General features: G+C 39.6%; 3 protein-coding genes across 3 annotated transcripts; 1 reads left to right on the forward strand and 2 right to left on the reverse strand.

Moving 5' to 3' along the window:
• Positions 1-216: 216 nt before the first annotated feature.
• Positions 217-1,025, forward strand: LOC131617085 (NAD(P)H dehydrogenase (quinone) FQR1-like). Its single transcript, XM_058888465.1, has 2 exons — positions 217-336; positions 427-1,025. The coding sequence occupies exons 1-2, from the start codon at positions 314-316 to the stop codon at positions 1,016-1,018; spliced, it is 615 nt and encodes a 204-aa protein (XP_058744448.1). The 5' UTR covers positions 217-313; the 3' UTR covers positions 1,019-1,025.
• Positions 1,026-6,462: 5,437 nt separating this feature from the next.
• On the reverse strand, positions 6,463-7,584 carry LOC131618827 (uncharacterized). The gene has a single exon (XM_058889985.1). The coding sequence runs from the start codon at positions 7,582-7,584 to the stop codon at positions 6,463-6,465; it is 1,122 nt and encodes a 373-aa protein (XP_058745968.1).
• Positions 7,585-12,144: 4,560 nt separating this feature from the next.
• LOC131618828 (uncharacterized) lies at positions 12,145-22,524 on the reverse strand. The gene is made up of 2 exons (XM_058889986.1): positions 21,843-22,524; positions 12,145-12,773 (listed from the first exon to the last, which is right to left on the reverse strand). Exons 1-2 carry the CDS (start codon positions 22,522-22,524, stop codon positions 12,145-12,147), a joined length of 1,311 nt encoding a protein of 436 aa, XP_058745969.1.
• Between the last annotated feature and the right edge of the window lie 645 nt (positions 22,525-23,169).

Raw genomic sequence — 23,169 nt, forward strand, 5'->3', positions numbered from 1 at the left:
TATATATCGGCCACTTTAGAACATTTTTGAATTAGTTAAAGTGTAAGCGTGACGCAACCCTATCGTCACCACCATTAGTCTTGGCGGTATATTGAGAATATAAATCAAAATAATAAAATCATTGTGAATTTTTATTTACCCACCTAAAATCATCCATAAATATTAGAAGCCAACAAATTTGAAAGTCATGCCATCTTACTAATTAACTTCAACTATAAATATCGTTTGCAATCTTGTGCATATTTCATCCCACAACTCAACTATTTCTATTTAACCATAGAAAGAAATTCATAGACATCTTAGAAGATCATCCATGGCTGTCAAAGTTTATATTGTGTATGCATTTTCTACTATTTGTTCTCAACACTATTTATTTTCTTAATCATTGTTTCTTACTTTGTATTTCTCTCAATATTACTTTGGCAGGTACTATTCAATGTATGGACATGTGGAAAGACTAGCAGAAGAAATAAAGAAAGGGGCAGATTCCGTCGATGGTATCGAGGCCAAACATTGGCAGGTACCAGAAATATTAGCAGAAGAGGTGCTTGGTAAGATGAGAGCACCAACAAAGAGTGACACACCAATCATTACACCGAACGAGCTTTCCGAGGGCGATGGTTTTGTGTTTGGATTTCCAACTAGATTCGGAATGATAGCTGCACAGTTTAAAGCCTTTCTAGATGCAACTGGAGGTCTATGGAAAACACAACAGCTTGCCGGTAAACCTGCTGGAATCTTCTACAGCACCGGTTCTCAAGGTGGTGGACAAGAGACTACAGCGTTGACAGCTATAACTCAATTAGTTCATCATGGAATGTTATTTGTTCCAATTGGTTATACATTTGGTGATGGAATGTTTGAGATGGAAGAAGTGAAAGGTGGAAGTCCATATGGTTCAGGAACATATGCTGGTGCTGATGGATCAAGACAACCAACTAAGCTTGAGTTAGAGCAAGCTTTCCACCAAGGGGTGTATATTGCAACCATCACAAAGAAACTCAAGGAAACTGCATAAATTCACTCAACGTACACATACAAATAAATCATGATTGAAAAAGTCACTAGTGATCTTTCAATGCTAGTTGGTTGAGCTATGCATTTTTATTTAATATGATTGCAAGTAACAGAATTTTATATTTCACAAATAAAATGTATATTGTTTTGTACGGAGTGTTATCTTCCAATTGCACGGTACAGTGCGTATTCATATTTGTTTGACTTTAAGGTTACTTAATTTTAGAAATAAATGTTCTGTTCTTTTTTATTTCCCTTTTTTATATATGTTGCATTCACTTTATATTCAATCTAGCTTCCACTTTAAATCAAACCTTTAAAAGAGAATAAGAATCAGAATATGAATTATATGAACATGATATATGGCATCTGGTCAAATGGAATAGAATGCACAACGAGCACTTAAAAGAATGAAAAACACATAATGAAGCTCCAAGTAGAACCACCAATACACTTTAAGATATTAATAAACCAAAACATTTAGAAATCCCCTACCCGTGTGGAGTACCGACGCAAGTCAAAACATATCAAAAGAAACTTACCAAGCCAAAAATGTTAAAGAAACAATTGTTGGAACAACTATTTTTGGCATGCTAAAAGGTACGACAATTAGGAAGACAATATGCAATGGTTAAATAGTTAGGCATTTTTTTTTTCAATAAGCAATTGATTAAATGAGCACGCACTAGGGGTGCAACCCTTACAAATCGGACCACCTAAAGAGATTTGAAGCAATCCAAAGGTAAAGTATACCAATCATAGAAACTACAAAACATAATCGGGTTAGAACTAGCTAACCAACACCAATAAAGGAACATAACATTGTAACACACCCTCTCGAAACTATACGCTATTTTGTCAAAAATCATTGCGTTCCTCATAGTCCACAAACTCCAAACAGAAGCAATCCAAATAGAAATAATTTTCTTCCTAGAATTCACCGATTTCACCTTCTCCACCACAATATCAAGCTCTAAAAATTCCTCTAGAGAAAAAGGAAGATCCTCCCCTAGCCATTTATAAATCCGCTTCCACAAGTCTTTTGCCACACAACATTGAAAAAACAAATGAATAGAGGTCTCTAAATGGTTCCTGCAAAATTCGCAACAGAGAAAAGAAGTAGAATCAATTGCTCCTCTTTCACTCAAGGAGAGTTTTGTAGGTAGTCTACTGATGCACACCCTCCACGAGAAAATATGGATTTTGAGCGGAGCTAACGAATTCCAACAAGACTTGATTATATTCATCGTATTAGGATGCCACGATACCTTTTTGCCATTCGCTAACAACAAAGAAACGCTGGCCACCGAGAAGCATCCATCCGGGGTCAACTTCCACTTAAACTCGGCCACGCCTTCTTTAGCAAGGTAGGCCGTCTGCAGCAGGACCAACAGCTGCTGCCACTGCCCAGAAAAGGAAGAACTAGCCGCTGAAAATAGAGCCAGTGACTCAGCTGCCACAATTCTGTCAAACAGCCAAACAACATCATCATTCTCCCAAATATAAGCTTCAGCCACTGTGTAGAAAGAGTTCAAGCATGTATCAAACAGATCCGGGAACAAAGAGCAGAGAGGTTCGGGTGCCAGCCATATGCCAAACCAGAACGATATCGCATCACCTTTTTTGACAACACTTTGAATGCAGCCCGAAAAACCCTCCTCACAAGGGACATCCCTCACATCATTGTTTAAGACATCCCTCCACCAAAAGGAGTCTTTAGAACTAAAAGCCCTCCTACCATACGCCAACACTTTCACTTTCGGCTCGCGATATCTCAACAACAAGAAATCACTCCAAATAGCTTTATCCTCCGTAAGAATCCTCCATTTCCACTTGAGAAGAAGGGCTTTGTTCACCTCCCCCGCATCCTTCACTCCTAGGCCCCCTTTCTCTTTGGGTTTACAAACTGTTTGCCAATTCACCCAATGTACACATCTTTTATTCGCCTTGCCACTCCAAAGAAAATTGTAAGAATACTTCTTATCTCTTTTACAACTAACCCCGGTGCCTTGAAAAAAGAGAGAGTGAAGCATGGAATAGCATTAAGCACCTAATTTATAAGCGTAACTCTCCCACCGATTGAAATGTTTCTACCTTTCCAATTTGAAAGTCTACTTCTTATGTTGTTAATCACCCTCGTCCACGTCTTTTTTATTCTAGGATTTGCGCCCACCAAAATGCCTAGGAACAAGAACGGGATGTCTCCTTTTTTGCAAGCGGGAAAAGAAGTTGCGGAATTCATAAAGCATGCACTAGAATTCGTTCCACAAACATTACTTTTGGAGAAGTTTATTTTCAAGCCCGAAACAAGCTCAAAACCTCTTAACATAACCTTCATGGTCCAAAGGTTATCAAAAGATGGTTCTCCTAGAATAACGGTGTCGTCCGCAAATTGAAGGATATCTACGATACCGTTTTCCCCATACTTGAAAGGTTTAAAGTCTCCAATCTCCACCGACCTCCTAACCAACGCGGTTAAACCTTCCATGGCTAAAACAAAAAGGAAAGGCGACAAAGGGTCCCCTTGCCGAAGGCCCTTATGAACCCTAAATTCCTTCGTGGCACTTCCATTAACTAAGACGGACATATTACTCGAGAAAACACACATCTCCATCCACTTCATCCATAACTCACCAAACCCCATTTTCCTCATGACAAATCTAAGATGGTTCCAATAAATTGAATCATAAGCCTTCTCAAAATTAACTTTTAACAAGAAACAACTCTTCTTCGATCTTTTAGACCAATCAATCAACTCATTGACTAAAACCACCCCATCCAACATATTCCTCCCCGGCACAAATGCGGATTGGTTTAGGGAAACCACATTGCCTATGACTTTTTTAATTCTATTGGCCAACAACTTCGCTAAAATCTTGTAAAGACTCCCCACCAAACAAATAGGTCGATAATCAGATAAATCTTGAGGGTTGTTATTCTTACGGATAAGAACTAAAAACGACGAGGTGATGGATATCACGAGCGTACCTCTAGAATGGAAATCGGCGCAAAACTTCAAGATGTCCCCCTTAATAAGCCACCAAAAGTGTTTGAAGAACTCCATCGTGAAACCATCCGGACCCGGGCTCTTGTCCCCACCACAAGACCAAATAGCTTCCCTAACTTCCTCCTCCGAAAACGGCTTCTCCAACATCTCTCTTTCCGAGCTCACTAAGGACTTCCAACCAAGATGATTAGGAACCGGTCTAAAATCCTCTTTCTCCTTGAAGAAACCTTCAAAATGATCGTGAATGAACTCTTTCATATCCTTCACATCTTCCAATCTTCCCCTCCTAGAAAAGATAGAACAAAGCGAGTTGCTTCCCTTTCTACTCCTAAGAGATTTATGAAAGAAACTAGAATTGCGATCTCCCTCGGCGAGCCAAGTTTGTCTAGATTTTAGACGAAGGAGCCGCTCTTTCTTATTAAGATTATCCCAAAAGACCTCCGCCGCCTTGGCTCTCCTTTTCACTACCTCCTCCGAAGCATTACCTGCAAAATGAACAAACTCGTTATCTAAAAAAGCCATATCCTCAACGGCATTGTTGATAGAGAGATTGATCCATCCGAACACCACTTTGTTCCACCATGAAAGCCTTATTTTTAACAATTTCAACTTCTCCACCAAACAAAAATCACCCCTACCATTCCCACACAATAACCCCCACTCCTCTTTTACAAAATCTTGGAAATCTTTGTGATTCAACCAAGCATTGTTGAATTTAAAGGCTTTAGGACCCCAATCCTTTAAATTATTACTTATCCAAATGGGTGCATGATCGGAAATGTCTCTCCCTCCTATATATTGCCCGCTACTTTCCAATCAACAATAAAACTCTCTGAAAGTAAAAAACGATCGATCCTACTCATCACTTTCCCGTTGCTATTGAACCAAGAAAATTTTCCTCCAATAGTAGGTAAATCCACCAAGTCCATCTCTTCTATGAAGTTCTTGAAACATGAAATCTCCTTCTTGTAACCCCTACTCGAAATCCCAATTCTTTCCTCCAAGGAAGAAATAGAGTTAAAGTCCACCCCAACACACCACGATCCCGGAGAATTACCATTTTTAAACTCAATAATCTTCTTCCACATTTTCATCCGAACTGAGTTATCACAAGAAGCATACACGTTCACGAAATAAATCTTCTTACCTTCCTTCTCCACACAAACCCCCAAGAAACCATCACCTTTAAAGCTGAAATTCAGAACAAAGAAGTCTTTCTTCCAAAGAATGATAATCCCTCCCGACGCCCCCACCGCGTCCGAGGAAGACCATTCCACCAAATCATTACCCCATAGCTCCTTAATACTCCCCATCTCCAAGTTTCTAAGCTTCTATTCTTGAACAAAACAAACATTTGCACCTCCTCTTTGAATTTGTGTCCCAACTCTCTTCCTCTTAATACAACTTCCCCCTCCTATAATATTGTAAGAATACACAATCATGACCCAACATTATCAGACCATTGCATCTCCATTCCCGTTTTATTATCCCTCTGTTCTAACTCCTCTAGCTTTGTTATCGGATCGAACTCCGAAGAGAAATTCTCGATACCCAATTGTTCATAGAATGCCATAAGGCTTCTGACAAATTACCCACCACTCCCTTCACAAATCTACGATTACAGTTTCTAACATATGAGCTAACCAGAGAGTCACAGGAAAGCGGAATACCATCAGAGAGATAATTGTTTTTGGCAAAAAGAGGTTTAGAACCTGGAAGTGGCGCGTTTGATCCCTGAAAGGCAGCAAACCGATTCTCCACAGGGTACCCAAAGTTATCCGCCTTCGCAGAAAGATCCAGGACTTCCCGGAGTTTCCTTCTGACCTTCTTGGAGTTCTTCAATTTAGAGCATTGTTCGTCAAAAGAAATATCAAGGTCTTCTCCTTTGCCGTTAACACGTCTTCCTTCCTGTTGCTGAGTTGGATACGGTCCAACCAAGAACTCCTTCCCACAAACCTCTCTAACTGGGCCGTTACCTACAACCAAACCAGCCCACCTTCAGGCCCATTAGCTAACACTGAATTGTTTTCTATGAAAACTCCTGCCGGGCCCACCTCATTTTCCAGCACATCCCTATTAGAAAAATTTTCCTCAACCCCTATGGAGCAAGCTACGTGGTTTAGAGAAACAGAGTTAATTTTAGAAATGCTATCTGAAAGGCTAGGTTTCCCATGAAACGGTTCTGACTTATCCAATTGCATGAAATTGCAATTAATATTGTCTGTGTCGCCACTTCCAAGAACCACCTTTTCAGCTCCTTCACCCTTTTGAAAGGTACTTATGACACACGAGGAATAGTCACTCTCCCTTCCATCCTTTTTGAATTTTCTAGCTTTTTCGCAAAAGCTTTTCATGTTATCCTCCCCAAATACATCTCCGTCGCATCTACTACCTAGCTCCGACGAAACAAAACTTCCCTCTGAACCATCTGGAGTACTCTACTCTCCGTTGTACACATCACCATGGACGTCTCTTACCGTCAAATCTTCGATAACCATCAAGCAAATCCATGTTCCATCCAAGCACACTTTAAACTTGTTTCTAATAGGTTCCAGAAGATTTGTGAACACCATAAAAGTCAAGACATTGAGCCTTTCCGGTTTGATGTTCAAAAAATCGAAGTGAGCGATAATCCCAATGTCAGCTAGCACAGTTTCAAGGAACCTTCTGTTTCTACCATGGCAAGGAATGCCATAGACTGAGATCCACGTAGCTCTGTAGCATTCGACATCCTCCAGTTTCCATGATCTAACCTCCTTAAACCAAGACTTCTTCCACTCCCCTCCTTCCTCCATCAGAGCTTTTAAATCGCCTTCTATGGATTCCTCTAGCAGACAAAGGTTTGGGCCTAGAGAAGTTGCTTTCGCCGAGAAAATACCTTCCTCAATCAAGCTCTTACCAACACCGTACGTGAGACCAGGAGCAACTGTGATACCCACCATAGCCTTCTCCATTCCTTTCCTTTCCTCAACCGTCGACTTGAAAAACAAGGATTTACAAGCTTCACCACCATCAGGTTTCTTGGACGAACCATTACCTTTCACAGCCTCTAGAAAACTCCTAGTCTTGCCACCCACTTGATCATAGGTAGCATGAGAAGTCCCTGCTCCCAAGGCTCCCTCTCTACCTCCGTTAGAACCGATGTTTGTAACCCCGACATTCCTCTTAACACCAGAGACACGAATGGACTTAAACTCTTTCGTTTTGAACTTAGAGATATTGGCGTTAATCTTCCTTCCATCAAGCAGAAGGTTGTTCAAATTGATCTCCACAATTCTCTCATCCTCTAGATTAAGGAACCTTACGAACCCGTATCTTAGACCCCTCCAATCCTTATTAGGGGGGATGAATATCTCATCTAACATCCCTAAATCTTTAAACTCAAAGAAGAGATCTTTTGCTTTCCACTGCTCTCCAAAGTCAGTGACATAGAAGGTTGAAACCGGCCCTGCAATTCCTCCCGTCTCATTCTTCATGATGTCCCAACGCACCGACTCCCTACCACTTCTATTCCCTCCCCCAACCTTTCTCCACTCTCCTGCTCCTTGATTCATCACCATGCCGAACGAAAGAAAGACCTTGATGATAGCTTGCGAACAAAACTAGCCATTCTAGAGAGAAGTCAGACCTTCTCTCTCTAGAATATTTATGATGATTATTATGTTTGGCTGTTAGGCATTCATTCTAATAAATTAAAACAGTGTGCATACTAATTAATTAGGGAGGTTCTAATCAAATTAAGTGACGTAGAAATTTAATGTTTATTTTTTTTTGGTTTTAAGTTAATCGATTAAAACATGTTTTTACACTACTACAAAAAAGTATTAATCACTTCCGTTGCAAAAAGAGTTTTACAATGGTTAGTAGTCCTTAGTAACATCTAAGGCTGTCAAATAAGCTGAATATTTAAAAGCCCATATTATTTGACCCCACTAAAGTTCTAATATATCAAGCCCTTACTAATGAGATATTATTTAGGTCCTATAATTTTGGACAATTTCTTTGTAGACATCCCAAGGGGAGAATCTCTGTTAAAAATCCTAAAATACCCCTGCTTCGGAGATGCATCTCCGAAGTATTTTTTTTATAGATTTTTCCAGAATTCGGAGATGCATCTCCGAAAACACCATTTTCACATTTTTGGGTGTTTCGGAGATGCATCTCCGAAATATGCAACAAGTTATTTTTTTTGTTTTCTAAACAATGGTTAGTCCCGTATTTTAAATTAAACGACAATGCTTGTAGTAAACAGTGCTTGATAAAAACTAAATATAACACGCAAATTGGAATAAAATACTAATATTATATATACAACTAATAGTGTACGTAAATGTCAAAAAATACAAATCGAATACAATAAAGTCAACAATGAAAAATAAACCGGAGCCAGCTACTGAGTATGCCTAACCCGAACTTCCTGGGACCTCCTCTGCCTGGTATATGCCGCCGCACCGGTCGCGTCACCAACCATCCTCTCCACGATGGCAACTGCCTCTGGACCGCCGTGCGCAATGATACCTCGGTCCAATGCGTCCCGCCCAAGCATCTCTATCCGCTGGCATATCGGCAGGAGATCAGTAGCATGGTCATCCTCGGCCAGCTGGTTCTCCAAGATCTCCTCGTGTGCTAGCCTAGGTGGATCTCTGGGAGCGTTGGGTGTCATTAGAGGATGTGACACCCGATAGAACCATGTCATGTACCCCTCTACACAGTGCCACTCCTAGGTGGCCTGCATATGCCGATACTCCTCCGGGACCAAATGGTGCGCCCAGTCCTCAAATATAGTAGTGAGCTCCACCCGGGTAACTATGTCAGGAGCAGCCTCAAATGTAACACCCTATTTTTATTAGATTTTAGTTAATTAGGATTATTTGATAATTGGTATTGTTTGTGTGTTTATTTAATTATTGTTTGAGTAATAATTATTTGATTTTGTGGTAATATGTTATTTAGCTAATTAATAATGGTAGAATTTTATTAGAATTAGCTATTGGGCTTAATGGGAATTAGAAATGAGAATAGTGGATGGGTTAACCCAATGAGATAATGAGAGTTAGAAGAGAAGTTTATGAGTTAACCTAAATTAGATAGAAAGAGAGAAAGAAAAGTATATAAGAGAAAAGAGGCAAAAGAGTAGAAGAGAGAAGAGAAGAGGATTGTAGATTTCTTGAAGTTAGAAGGAGAAATTCAAGAGGTAAGGGTTTGAATCCAAGTTCTTATAGTTACATGATTGGGTAATGTGTGTTTGTGTAATCTTTCATCTCTTCATCTCATAGTTTTGGAAAAGTTAGGGTTTATGAACAAATGCATGAATTTATGATTTAAAATGTGTTTTAATTGATGTTTGATGATGTTATGATGTTAGAAGATTCATAATATGTGATATGTTTTTGGTTATAACATGTATTCTATTGTTGTTCGTGATGGTTGGTGTTTTCAGCTTGATTGGGTTGAGTTTAGGGGATTTGGAATGGAATTCGTATGCTGTTTTCTGTGATTTGGGATTTTCTGAAATCGCCAGTTCGCGTCGCAAACTTTGTTCGAGCCGCGAACTTCTTGGCAGAAACTCGGGAATATTTGATTCACTCAGTTCACGCCGCGAACTTTGTTGGCGCCGCGAACCCTGTTTACAGAACTTTTTCCAAACATTGAAAGGCCGTAACTTTTGATCCGTAGCTCCGTTTTATACGTCGTTCGAAGCATTAGAAAGCTATCGTGATATTCTATATGATGGTATAGGATTTAATTGCACTTGATTGATTAATTGTTACGTTATTATATGCAATGACATGTAATTGTCTTATGTGCGTTATGTTAGTATGTGATGTATAGCAATTGTTGGAACACTTTGTGTAGATGTAATCATGATGTATGTGATTGGATATATAATGGTTGTTATGCCTTGTTGCAATTGTTAATTGTGTTGTGAATGTTGTGTACAATTGGCGGATAATTCATAGAGTTGGATTATGTTGATACGCGGTAAGTTAAGATGGATGAGATAATCTTAATTGCATAAATTGTTGATTTCTCCGTCATCGATCAGACCTTGGATCTTATTTTTCAATGTCCAGCAATCGTTTGTGTAATGTCCAGGACTGTTGGAATGGTACGTGCACCTCACATTGAGTTTATATCCAGGAGTGGAGGTGTTAGAATTCTTAGGAGCATCCCTCAGAGTAATCAATTTGATCTTCAACAGATGTTGTAATGCTTGAGCCGATGACATTTTGATCTTGGTGAGTTGACTCTTAGGTACATCTGGCTTACGTTGTTGTTGTGGTGTCGGTGTAGAGATCAGAAATGCCCCATCAGATTGGTTGCGTTCATTACGGCCTTTGCAGTATTAGCCATATGAGGCTCCTTAGGTGAGTTGAAATCAATGATCTTGTCATAAATTAAGTTTTGAATCATATGCTTCAATGGTCCACAATCCTCTGTATCACGACCAGGACTGTTTGAATGGTAAGCACATCTTGCATGATGCTTGTGCCTGGGAGCGGGATTTGCTGGAGCTGAGTATGAAAGCAGTAGGGTTATCAAGTGCTGATAGAGCAATTGTTGCAGAACTTTAGACGATGGCATGTGCCATGGAGTAAACTTTGTTGCATCTGCTGATCCTTTTTCTTCTAGGTTAACAAGGTTTTTCAACTCGTCTTGCCCCTTGGCCAAGTTCAGAATCAAAACTTGGAATCGAATATTCTGAGTCTAAAGATTTTTGACTGATTGCTCGAGATCCATTTGTGCTAAAATAAACAGCGAGAGAGAATGGGAAGCCTATTGCGGAAACCTGTTATGCAATGTTTATGAATGTAGATGCAATGCTTTCAAGGATCTTTAGGAAATTTAGTTTGCGGCATTAGAAAATGATTGGTCACCGCTTCGTCTAAAGAATCTTGGTCTTTGTCTTTGAATGTACTTCTTTGAGAATCAAGCTCACCATATCGAGTGGGTCATCGCCTCCGATTCGGGATACCTTTTTTTTTCTGAATTTGAAGGCTTACGGCTAGAGGAAAATAAATCCTCTTGTCCCTTGATAAGTACTGAGTCTCTGAATTGGAAGTAGACAAATGGCCAGAGGAAAATAAATCCTCTTTCCCCTTGACAGGAATTCAGTCCTTGATATTAACACCTGCAAGTGTGCGCCCTGAATTCCTAAGATCCTTGAAAGGGTTAGTTAACATGTTATGTTATGATGTCATGATGTCATGCAAATGCAATACAATAGGTAAAGCATAAGGTAATAAGGACGAAATGTCCTACAAGCAAAACGTGCAAGGAAATCCAAAGGGTTAGTAGCAAGCACAGACAAGTCACACAAGTGTCCTTAGGTTTAGAGGCTTGCTTGAAGTTCGTAGGTAAGTACCCTCCCCACTGACGTTTAGTTGGTTCAACCTATCCTAGAATAATAACAGGGTTCTATGGTGCTCATATCCCTGATCTTTCTCGCGGGCATTGTCTCAACATGGCACTTGATCGGCCAGCCAAAAGCATCCCTAGAGTCCAATCTCAATGAGTGTAGCATCGAGTATCAACCGGCTTCAGTCAGGAATCTAAAGCCAGCTATCTCGCTACTTCCTATAAGCGAAAGTCAAGTTCAACTAGGGTTCTAAGGGCGAATTAGTGCTTATGACACCACGCGGTAGCCAAATGTCTCCTCGATCATATTCAAGGGCCATCAGGACAAACAAAAGCATCGCACTAACGGTGGCCACCAATTCAACCATAACGATACATGTCGTACAGCCTCCCTGGTCTAATGCCACATACCTAAGGTACACTAGATCCGGGTGTAGGATCTTTCACACATCAGAATACCCGAAACAGTCTTTAAAGATAAAGCAAACAAGTCAAACAAATTTAAAGTGATCCTAGCTCTAAGGTAACCCCTCTTTTATTCGAAAGCATCCCCAGTAGTGTCGCTAGTTCTGTAATACGGTGAACTGACTTTATTGAAATGTCGCGGTAAGCAAGAGTCACCACCGACTTTTATTTTATCCAATTTAAAGAAAGGCTAAAAGAACAGGAAAAAACCTTTTGAAAGATTTTGAGTTCGGGGGGTAAGTTATACAAAGGGAAGGTGTAAGGCACCCTTTCCATCCATGGTTTTCCATGGGCTCTTAATTGCTTAGCTCACTTTTTGTTCCTTCACCCTTTTGAAAGGTACTTATGACACACGAGGAATAGTCACTCTCCCTTCCATCCTTTTTGAATTTTCTAGCTTTTTCGCAAAAGCTTTTCATGTTATCCTCCCCAAATACATCTCCGTCGCATCTACTACCTAGCTCCGACGAAACAAAACTTCCCTCTGAACCATCTGGAGTACTCTCCTCTCCGTTGTACACATCACCATGGACGTCTCTTACCGTCAAATCTTCGATAACCATCAAGCAAATCCATGTTCCATCCAAGCACACTTTAAACTTGTTTCTAATAGGTTCCAGAAGATTTGTGAACACCATAAAAGTCAAGACATTGAGCCTTTCCGGTTTGATGTTCAAAAAATCGAAGTGAGCGATAATCCCAATGTCAGCTAGCACAGTTTCAAGGAACCTTCTGTTTCTACCATGGCAAGGAATGCCATAGACTGAGATCCACGTAGCTCTGTAGCATTCGACATCCTCCAGTTTCCATGATCTAACCTCCTTAAACCAAGACTTCTTCCACTCCCCTCCTTCCTCCATCAGAGCTTTTAAATCGCCTTCTATGGATTCCTCTAGCAGACAAAGGTTTGGGCCTAGAGAAGTTGCTGTTAGAACAAGATTTGTTCTTATCAATTATCTTAGTTTTGATGATAACAATAATATGAATTTTGCTTAAGATAATATGGTACTCTAATCCAATGTAATTTCCCTTTCAGGAAATATATAAAGAGTACGCATAATTCAGCGCTCAGAAGATGTGTCTCAAATGGTTCAGCATGCAACATCAGAACATGGTCTGGCAAGACATCAGAAGATGGTCGAAGCAGAATCAGAACATGGGTCTATGGAAGCATCAGAAGAACATGAGATCAGAAGCACTGAAGATCAGAAGATGGTATCACGCAACAGAAGCACTTCAAGATTAGAAGATCAGAAGATGCTATGCACCAAGCTGTTTTGACTCTGATGATATTCAAACATTATATTCACAAACATCAGATCAGAAGGAAGTACACGTGGCAGACTACGCTGACTGACAAAAGGAACGTTAAAGCTACTAAAGGCAACGTCAGTAGACACAGCGTGAACAAGGCTCGAGGTAGTTGACAAAAGCGTATAACATTAAATGCAATGCTGTATGGAACACGCAAAGCATTAAATGCACTCAACGGTCATCTTCTCAACGCCTATAAATATGAAGTTCTGATGAGAAGCAAGGTTAACGATTCTGCACCAAAACAACTTATATCAAACTTGCTGAAACTCTGTTCAAATCTAAACTCAGAATCTTCATCAACTCACTACATTGCTGTTGTAATATCTTAGTGAGATTAAGCTTAAACGTTAAGAGAAATATCACAGTTGTGATTATAGCTTTTAAGAAGCATTTGTAAACTCTTGAATAGATTACATTAAGTTGTAAGGAACTAGAGTGATCGTGTGATCAGTATACTCTAGGAAGTCTTGGCAGTTGGCTGAGCAGTTTGTAACTAGAGTGATCGTGTTGATCAGTAGACTCTAGAAAAGTCTTAGGAGTGAACTAAGCAGTTGTTCCTGGAGTGATCAAGTTGTGATCAGAATACTCTAGAAGACTTAGTCGTGGACTAAGTGGAAAACCATTGTAATCCGTGCGATTAGTGGATTAAATCCTCAGTTGAGGTAAATCATCTCTGCGGGGGTGGACTGGAGTAGCTTCGTTAACAGCGAACCAGGATAAAAATAATTGTGCAATTTATTTTTATCGTCCAAGATTTAAAGTCACACTTATTCAATCCCCCCCTTTCTAAGTGTTTTTCTATCCTTCAATTGGCATCAGAGCGCCGGTTCTAAGGTGCAAGCACTTAACCGTGTTTAGAAAAGATTCAGGAAGAGAAAAACGCTTCAGTAAAAGATGGTTGATGAAAGTGAAAAGTCTACACCTACACCTGCATCTACATCTGGCTCTGCTGAGCAATACAACGGTAACAATGGTTATACTAGACCGCCGGTATTTGATGGTGAAAACTTTGAATACTGGAAAGATAAACTGGAAAGTTACTTTCTGGGTCTAGATGGTGATCTATGGGATCTTCTGATGGATGGTTACAAACATCCTGTAAATGCCAGAGGCGTAAAGCTGACAAGGCAAGAAATGGATGATGATCAGAAAAAGCTTTTCAGGAATCATCATAAATGCAGAACTGTTTTGCTGAATGCTATCTCTCATGCTGAGTATGAGAAGATATCTAACAGGGAAACGGCCTATGACATATATGAGTCCTTGAAAATGACTCATGAAGGAAACGCTCAAGTCAAGGAGACCAAAGCTCTAGCCTTAATCCAGAAGTATGAAGCCTTCAAGATGAAGGATGATGAAGACATTGAAAAGATGTTTTCGAGATTTCAAACTCTGACTGCTGGATTGAGAGTTCTTGAAAAGGGATACACCAAGGCTGATCATGTGAAGAAGATCATCAGAAGCTTACCCAGAAGATGGGGTCCTATGGTGACTGCATTCAAGATTGCAAAGAATCTGAATGAAGTTTCTCTGGAAGAGCTGATTAGTGCCTTGAGAAGCCATGAAATTGAGCTGGATGAAAATGAGCCTCAAAAGAAAGGTAAGTCTATTGCATTAAAATCTAATATCAAGAAATGCACTAACGCTTTTCAGGCCAGAGAAGAAGATCCTGAAGAATCAGAATCTGAAGAAGAAGATGAACTGTCCTTAATCTCCAGAAGGCTAAATCAACTCTGGAAGACCAAGCAAAGGAAGTTCAGAGGCTTCAGAAGTTCAAAGAAATTTGAACGTGGAGAATCTTCTGATGATAGAAGATTTGACAAGAAGAAAGTCATGTGCTATGAATGCAATGAGCCTGGACACTACAAGAATGAATGTCCAAATCTTCAGAAGGAAAGTCCCAAGAAAAAGTTTCATAAGAAGAAAGGTCTTATGGCAACCTGGGATGAGTCAGAAGATGATTCAGAAGATGAGCAGGCTAACTGTGCGCTGATGGCGACAGAAGATGACGGATCAGAATCTACATCAGAATCAGATTCTGAAGAGGTATTTTCTGAACTTACTAGAGATGAGTTAGTTTCCGGTCTAACTGAACTACTGGAACTCAAGTCTCAGATTAGTCTCAAATACAAAAAGCTGAAAAAGCAATTTGAATTTGAAACAAAGAAGCTTGAGTTGGAAAATTCTGAATTAAAAGAAAAACTTTTAAAATTATCCAATAATGTTGGATCTCCTTCTGATTCAGAAAAATCCACTCCTAGTCTAAACCATATTCTGAAAGAATATGATTTAAGTTTCAGGAAGTTCTTATCTAGAAGTATTGGCAGAAGTCAGCTAGCTTCTATGATATATGCTGTGTCTGGAAACAAAAGAGTCGGCATTGGTTATGAGGGTGAAACCCCATACAAACTTGAACCTGTTGATGAAATGAAAATTACATACAAGCCATTGTATGATCAGTTCAAGTATGGCCACTCTCATGATATTAGGCACACTTCACATGCACAAAGTTTTCACATAACACACACCAAGAAGCATGTGACACAACCTAGGAAATATCATGAAACTCATATTAAAAATTATCATGCTGTTTCTCCTATTGCTTATAATGTCAAACCCAAGTTCAATCAGAACTTGAGAAAATCTAACAAGAAAGGACCCAAGAAAATGTGGGTACCTAAGGATAAGATTATTCCTATTGCAGATATCCTTGGCTGCAAGAAGGACAAAGCACAACATGTCATGGTACCTGGACTCTGGATGCTCGCGACACATGACAGGAAGAAGGTCTATGTTCCAAGACCTGGTGCTTAAGTCTGGAGGAGAAGTCAAGTTCGGAGGAAATCAGAAGGGCAAGATAATTGGCTCTGGAACTATAAAGTCTGGTAACTCTCCTTCCATTTCTAATGTACTTCTTGTAGAAGGATTAACTCATAACCTCTTATCTATCAGTCAATTAAGTGACAATGGTTATGATATAATCTTTAATCAAAAGTCTTGCAAGGCTGTAAATCAGAAGGATGGCTCAATCCTATTTACAGGCAAGAGGAAGAACAACATTTATAAGACAGATCTGCAAGATCTTATGAGTCAGAAGGTGACTTGTCTTATGTCTGTTTCTGAAGAGCAGTGGGTCTGGCACAGGAGATTAGGTCATGCTAGTTTGAGAAAGATCTCTCAGATTAACAAACTGAATCTTGTCAGAGGACTCCCTAATCTGAAATTCAAATCAGATGCTCTTTGTGAAGCATGTCAGAAGGGCAAGTTCTCCAAACCTGCATTCAAGTCTAAGAATGTTGTTTCTACCTCAAGGCCATTAGAACTCTTGCACATTGATCTGTTTGGACCAGTCAAAACAGCATCTGTCAGAGGAAAGAAATATGGATTAGTCATCGTAGATGATTATAGCCGCTGGACATGGGTAAAATTCTTGAAACACAAGGATGAGACTCATTCAGTGTTCTTTGATTTCTGCATTCAGATTCAATCTGAAAAAGAGTGTAAAATCATAAAGGTCAGAAGTGATCATGGTGGTGAATTTGAGAACAGATCCTTTGAAGATTTCTTCAAAGAAAATGGTATTGCCCATGATTTCTCTTGTCCTAGAACTCCACAGCAAAATGGAGTTGTAGAGCGAAAGAATAGGACTCTGCAAGAAATGGCCAGAACCATGATCAATGAAACCAATATGGCTAAGCATTTCTGGGCAGAAGCAATAAACACTGCATGCTATATTCAGAATAGAATCTCTATCAGACCTATTCTTAATAAGACTCCCTATGAATTGTGGAAGAATAGAAAGCCCAACATTTCATATTTCCATCCTTTTGGATGTGTATGCTTTATTCTGAACACTAAAGATTATCTTGGTAAGTTTGATTCCAAAGCACAGAAATGTTTCCTTCTTGGATATTCTGAATGCTCAAAAGGCTACAGAGTATACAATACTGAAACATTGATTGTAGAAGAATCAATCAATATCAGGTTTGATGATAAGCTTGGTTCTGAAAAACCAAAGCAGTTTGATAATTTTGCAGATTGTGATATTGATATATCAGAAGTTGTTGAGCCAAGAAGCAACGCATCAGAAGCAGAGCTTCTCAAAAGCAAAGAATCTGAAGATCAAGTATCAGCTTCTCTGGAGGATCTAAGTATTTCTGAAGAACCATCTGTCAGAAGATCATCCAGACTCATCTCCGGTCATTCAGAAGATGTCATTCTTGGAAAGAAGGATGATCCAATCAGAACAAGAGCATTCCTTAAGAACAATGCAGATTGTCAATTAGGTCTTGTATCTTTAATCGAGCCAACTTCTGTTGATCATGCTCTAGAAGATCCAGACTGGATAATTGCTATGCAAGAAGAACTGAATCAGTTTACAAGGAATGATGTTTGGGATCCTGTTCCTAGACCAGATGGATTCAATATAATAGGCACAAATTGGGTCTTCAGAAACAACCTCAGAATGAGAAGATGAGAAATTCTTACGTTTGAGTATCCTTTGAAATGAATTTTTTTAAGAAGTTCTGATAGAAATCAATTAGAAATTGTGATTCAGTTATTACTAACGTTTCAGTGTCTAAGTTGATTCAGAATCTCTATAAAAGCAAAACAGCTATAACTGGCTATCCAGATGGTAAACACGTGTTCACTATTTCTGGACAAGCGTGCGTGCAGTTGAGGGGACGTCTACTTAGGTAACTGTGCAAATCACGTCTTTTGTCATTATTATCTCTCCTCATGTCACGTAACATTAAATGCTTTTCATCATTTACTCTCTTTCAGTTTTCTTTTTATACTCTTCAAACGTTTCTTTTCCCTCTCATATTTCTCTCTCTCTGCATTCGGTTTATTCTTCGTCTCTCTCTCTCTTTTCATATCATAAACCCTAGCAGTTTCCAACATCTGAAAATTCATCATGAATCCATCGTCAAGCTCTGGGAATCAAGACAATGATAGGAAACAGAAGAGAAAGGCATCTGCTGAACCAGAAACCAAACCTAAAAGAGTTAGGATCTCCTATGACCCTCTCAAAGTGTATCAACCCCTTGACGGTTCCCCTCAATCAACCCCCTCTTCAAAGACCTCCACCACCTCTTCCTCCTCATTCATCCTCTCGGAACCACCTTCTTCACCATCTGATATCTCCTCTCCTTCAACCCTTCCATCAGATATTTCTTCATCTCTCTCATACCCTTTTCCCACAAGAACACCTAATCCCTATAGTGTTGTTCTTCCCGACTCAAGGTTCACTGTCAACCCTCCAACCCCTACCACTCAAACATATCTGGAGCTTTTACATGCTGATGTAAATGGCTGGTTGGAGATCCTGGGTGCTGCTTACCTTAACCATCTGGATATGTATGCTATGAGCAACCTCTGGGATACCTTTCTTCAGGACTTTCTGGTGAAGGCTACTGACACTAAGAGAAGGATCTTGTCTGAAGCTCCTGGTCCTCGTGGTCGTCAGTTGGAAGTGGGTGAAAGCAGCCACCACTGTCTCATCAGGAACAGAAGCGTTCTTGAAGAGAAGATACCTGCAGATGAGTTGGAAGAAGAAAATCTCTGCAGAGATATCGTGGTGTGGAAACCCCGGTCTTCTGTGCTCTGGTTTCCTGTGCTGACTGGAGATTTTCAGTGGCTGTTCAACTGGTTCAGAATGAACCCCTCTGAAAGAGCACCTCACATGGTCTTTCCAGTAGTGGTTTATCGTGCTGGAGATGCTGGTCCTACTCCTCCAACAAACCTAGCAGCTATTCTTCAAGCGTTGGAAGATGGAACTTCTGAGCTGCCTGAACCAATATTTGTTAAGGCTCCTTCTGAGTCAGGCTCAGATGAGGAAATGGAATATGCACAAGCTGAAGATATTCCAGAAGATCACCCTGCTGAGATTGCTGTCCCTCTGGGCAGAAATACTGGTGCTTCTTCTTCTGGTGAAACCTCAGCTCTGATGGAGACCTTGGAAACTCTTCATCAGAATCAGGCTATGCTGGCTTCTCGTTTGGACGCGCAAGAAGCAGCCAACGCTGAGTTTCGTTCCTTCATGACAAGGCAAGCTACAAGCACTGACGGGATTCATGATGTTCTGGCACGGATTTTGCGTAGGCTAGGATCTTAGTCTTTTGGTCTTTGTAGTTTCCTCTCCTTGTTGCATCTGTTTTCCTGCATTCCTTTCTTGTAATCCTTGTTTGATCATCAATGAAAAGTTTCTTTGATATACATTCCAGTGATTTTATTTGTCGTTTTATGCATCTGAATCTTTTGAAATATTCTTTTTGATGTTATGACAAAAAGGGGGAGAAGATAAATGATAAATGATTTGATTAAATCTATCAGTTGCTGGGTAAAGGCTCCCACACATTCACTAACAAGAACTGCAAGTTCTATATGGTTTAAGTGTTTTGCAGGTACAGAGAAGTGAAGTGAATCTTCAGAAGCAAACACTAGAAGCAAAACCATAAGAAGCGTTATTCTGTAAAAGGAATAAGCTCTTGGAAACTGAAGCAAGCTGAGTGCTGTCAAGCTTCAGATATCAGAAGCAAGAAAGAAGAATGAATCAGAAGCACTGATAATAGAATTTGAATATCATTGTCTATCCTGTTCTGACAAAATTCTATTTGCTCTGATACATATAATGTTATGGCTCTGATACATTATTTGCTCTGATACACGTTTTTAGCCTAAATGCTCTGATACATTTGGCTCTGATACATATCATGTATTTGAATATACATTTTATGTTCTAACTCGCTCATGCTGACTTTTGTCGTTTAGTTTTTGTTCTGTAACATTTCAGGATGTAGAGATGCTCTGATGATGCTCTGGTACATTCAACAATGTTCTGACACAAATCTAGCATGAAGTGATGATTGGTAGACATTCAAAGTTCTGAAGCTATCCGAGGGAAGCAGAAATCAGAAGATGTGAATGTTCTAAAAGATCCAGAAAACTCAAGTTCTGAAGCTGTCCTGAATGGAAGCAGAAATCAGAAGCTGTGAATGTTCTGAAGATCAAAGAAATTCAAGTTCTGAAGCTGTCCTGAATGGAAGCAGAAGTCAGAAGCTGTGAATGTTCTGAAGATCAAAGAAATTCAAGTTCTGAAGCTGTCCACGATGGAAGCAGGAATCAGAAGCTGTGAGTGTTCTAAGGATCTAAAGAAATTCAAGTTCTGAAGCTGTCCAATGGAAGCAGAAGTCAGAAGCTATGAATTCTCTGAAGGCAGAAGCTTATATGATCGTCTCTACCGAAATAATCAGGGAAGTCTTTTATTAAAGTTCTTCGAGTATTTATTTCAGGGGGAGATTATTTATCTCAGGGGGAGATTGTTAATCTCAGGGGGAGACATATTCATATGCTTATGCTATAGCTGTGTAATTTGTCTTTTGCCGTCTACTCTTTCTGATCGCAAATTCATATCATTTATATATGTTTTTGTCATCATCAAAAAGGGGGAGATTGTTAGAACAAGATTTGTTCTTATCAATTATCTTAGTTTTGATGATAACAATAATATGAATTTTGCTTAAGATAATATGGTACTCTAATCCAATGTAATTTCCCTTTCAGGAAATATATAAAGAGTACGCATAATTCAGCGCTCAGAAGATGTGTCTCAAATGGTTCAGCATGCAACATCAGAACATGGTCTGGCAAGACATCAGAAGATGGTCGAAGCAGAATCAGAACATGGGTCTATGGAAGCATCAGAAGAACATGAGATCAGAAGCACTGAAGATCAGAAGATGGTATCACGCAACAGAAGCACTTCAAGATTAGAAGATCAGAAGATGCTATGCACCAAGCTGTTTTGACTCTGATGATATTCAAACATTATATTCACAAACATCAGATCAGAAGGAAGTACACGTGGCAGACTACGCTGACTGACAAAAGGAACGTTAAAGCTACTAAAGGCAACGTCAGTAGACACAGCGTGAACAAGGCTCGAGGTAGTTGACAAAAGCGTATAACATTAAATGCAATGCTGTACGGAACACGCAAAGCATTAAATGCACTCAACGGTCATCTTCTCAACGCCTATAAATATGAAGTTCTGATGAGAAGCAAGGTTAACGATTCTGCACCAAAACAACTTATATCAAACTTGCTGAAACTCTGTTCAAATCTAAACTCAGAATCTTCATCAACTCACTACATTGCTGTTGTAATATCTTAGTGAGATTAAGCTTAAACGTTAAGAGAAATATCACAGTTGTGATTATAGCTTTTAAGAAGCATTTGTAAACTCTTGAATAGATTACATTAAGTTGTAAGGAACTAGAGTGATCGTGTGATCAGTATACTCTAGGAAGTCTTGGCAGTTGGCTGAGCAGTTTGTAACTAGAGTGATCGTGTTGATCAGTAGACTCTAGAAAAGTCTTAGGAGTGAACTAAGCAGTTGTTCCTGGAGTGATCAAGTTGTGATCAGAATACTCTAGAAGACTTAGTCGTGGACTAAGTGGAAAACCATTGTAATCCGTGCGATTAGTGGATTAAATCCTCAGTTGAGGTAAATCATCTCTGCGGGGGTGGACTGGAGTAGCTTCGTTAACAGCGAACCAGGATAAAAATAATTGTGCAATTTATTTTTATCGTCCAAGATTTAAAGTCACACTTATTCAATCCCCCCCTTTCTAAGTGTTTTTCTATCCTTCAGTTGCTTTCACCGAGAAAATACCTTCCTCAATCAAGCTCTTACCAACACCGTACGTGAGACCAGGAGCAACTGTGATACCCACCATAGCCTTCTCCATTCCTTTCCTTTCCTCAACCGTCGACTTGAAAAACAAGGATTTACAAGCTTCACCACCATCAGGTTTCTTGGACGAACCATTACCTTTCACAGCCTCTAGAAAACTCCTAGTCTTGCCACCCACTTGATCATAGGTAGCATGAGAAGTCCCTGCTCCCAAGGCTCCCTCTCTACCTCCGTTAGAACCGATGTTTGTAACCCCGACATTCCTCTTAACACCAGAGACACGAATGGACTTAAACTCTTTCGTTTTGAACTTAGAGATATTGGCGTTAATCTTCCTTCCATCAAGCAGAAGGTTGTTCAAATTGATCTCCACAATTCTCTCATCCTCTAGATTAAGGAACCTTACGAACCCGTATCTTAGACCCCTCCAATCCTTATTAGGGGGGATGAATATCTCATCTAACATCCCTAAATCTTTAAACTCAAAGAAGAGATCTTTTGCTTTCCACTGCTCTCCAAAGTCAGTGACATAGAAGGTTGAAACCGGCCCTGCAATTCCTCCCGTCTCATTCTTCATGATGTCCCAACGCACCGACTCCCTACCACTTCTATTCCCTCCCCCAACCTTTCTCCACTCTCCTGCTCCTTGATTCATCACCATGCCGAACGAAAGAAAGACCTTGATGATAGCTTGCGAACAAAACTAGCCATTCTAGAGAGAAGTCAGACCTTCTCTCTCTAGAATATTTATGATGATTATTATGTTTGGCTGTTAGGCATTCATTCTAATGAATTAAAACAGTGTGCATACTAATCAATTAGGGAGGTTCTAATCAAATTAAGTGACGTAGAAATTTAATGTTTATTTTTTTTGGTTTTAAGTTAATCGATTAAAACATGTTTTTACACTACTACAAAAAAGTATTAATCACTTCCGTTGCAAAAAGAGTTTTACAATGGTTAGTAGTCCTTAGTAACATCTAAGGCTGTCAAATAAGCTGAATATTTAAAAGCCCATATTATTTGACCCCACTAAAGTTCTAATATATCAAGCCCTTACTAATGAGATATTATTTAGGTCCTATAATTTTGGACAATTTCTTTGTAGACATCCCAAGGGGAGAATCTCTGTTAAAAATCCTAAAATACCCCTGCTTCGGAGATGCATCTCCGAAGTATTTTTTTTATAGATTTTTCCAGAATTCGGAGATGCATCTCCGAAAACACCATTTTCACATTTTTGGGTGTTTCGGAGATGCATCTCCGAAATATGCAACAAGTTATTTTTTTTGTTTTCTAAACAATG

This window comes from Vicia villosa, linkage group LG7, assembly GCF_029867415.1.
Source record: "Vicia villosa cultivar HV-30 ecotype Madison, WI linkage group LG7, Vvil1.0, whole genome shotgun sequence".
Classification (NCBI taxonomy): domain Eukaryota; kingdom Viridiplantae; phylum Streptophyta; class Magnoliopsida; order Fabales; family Fabaceae; genus Vicia; species Vicia villosa.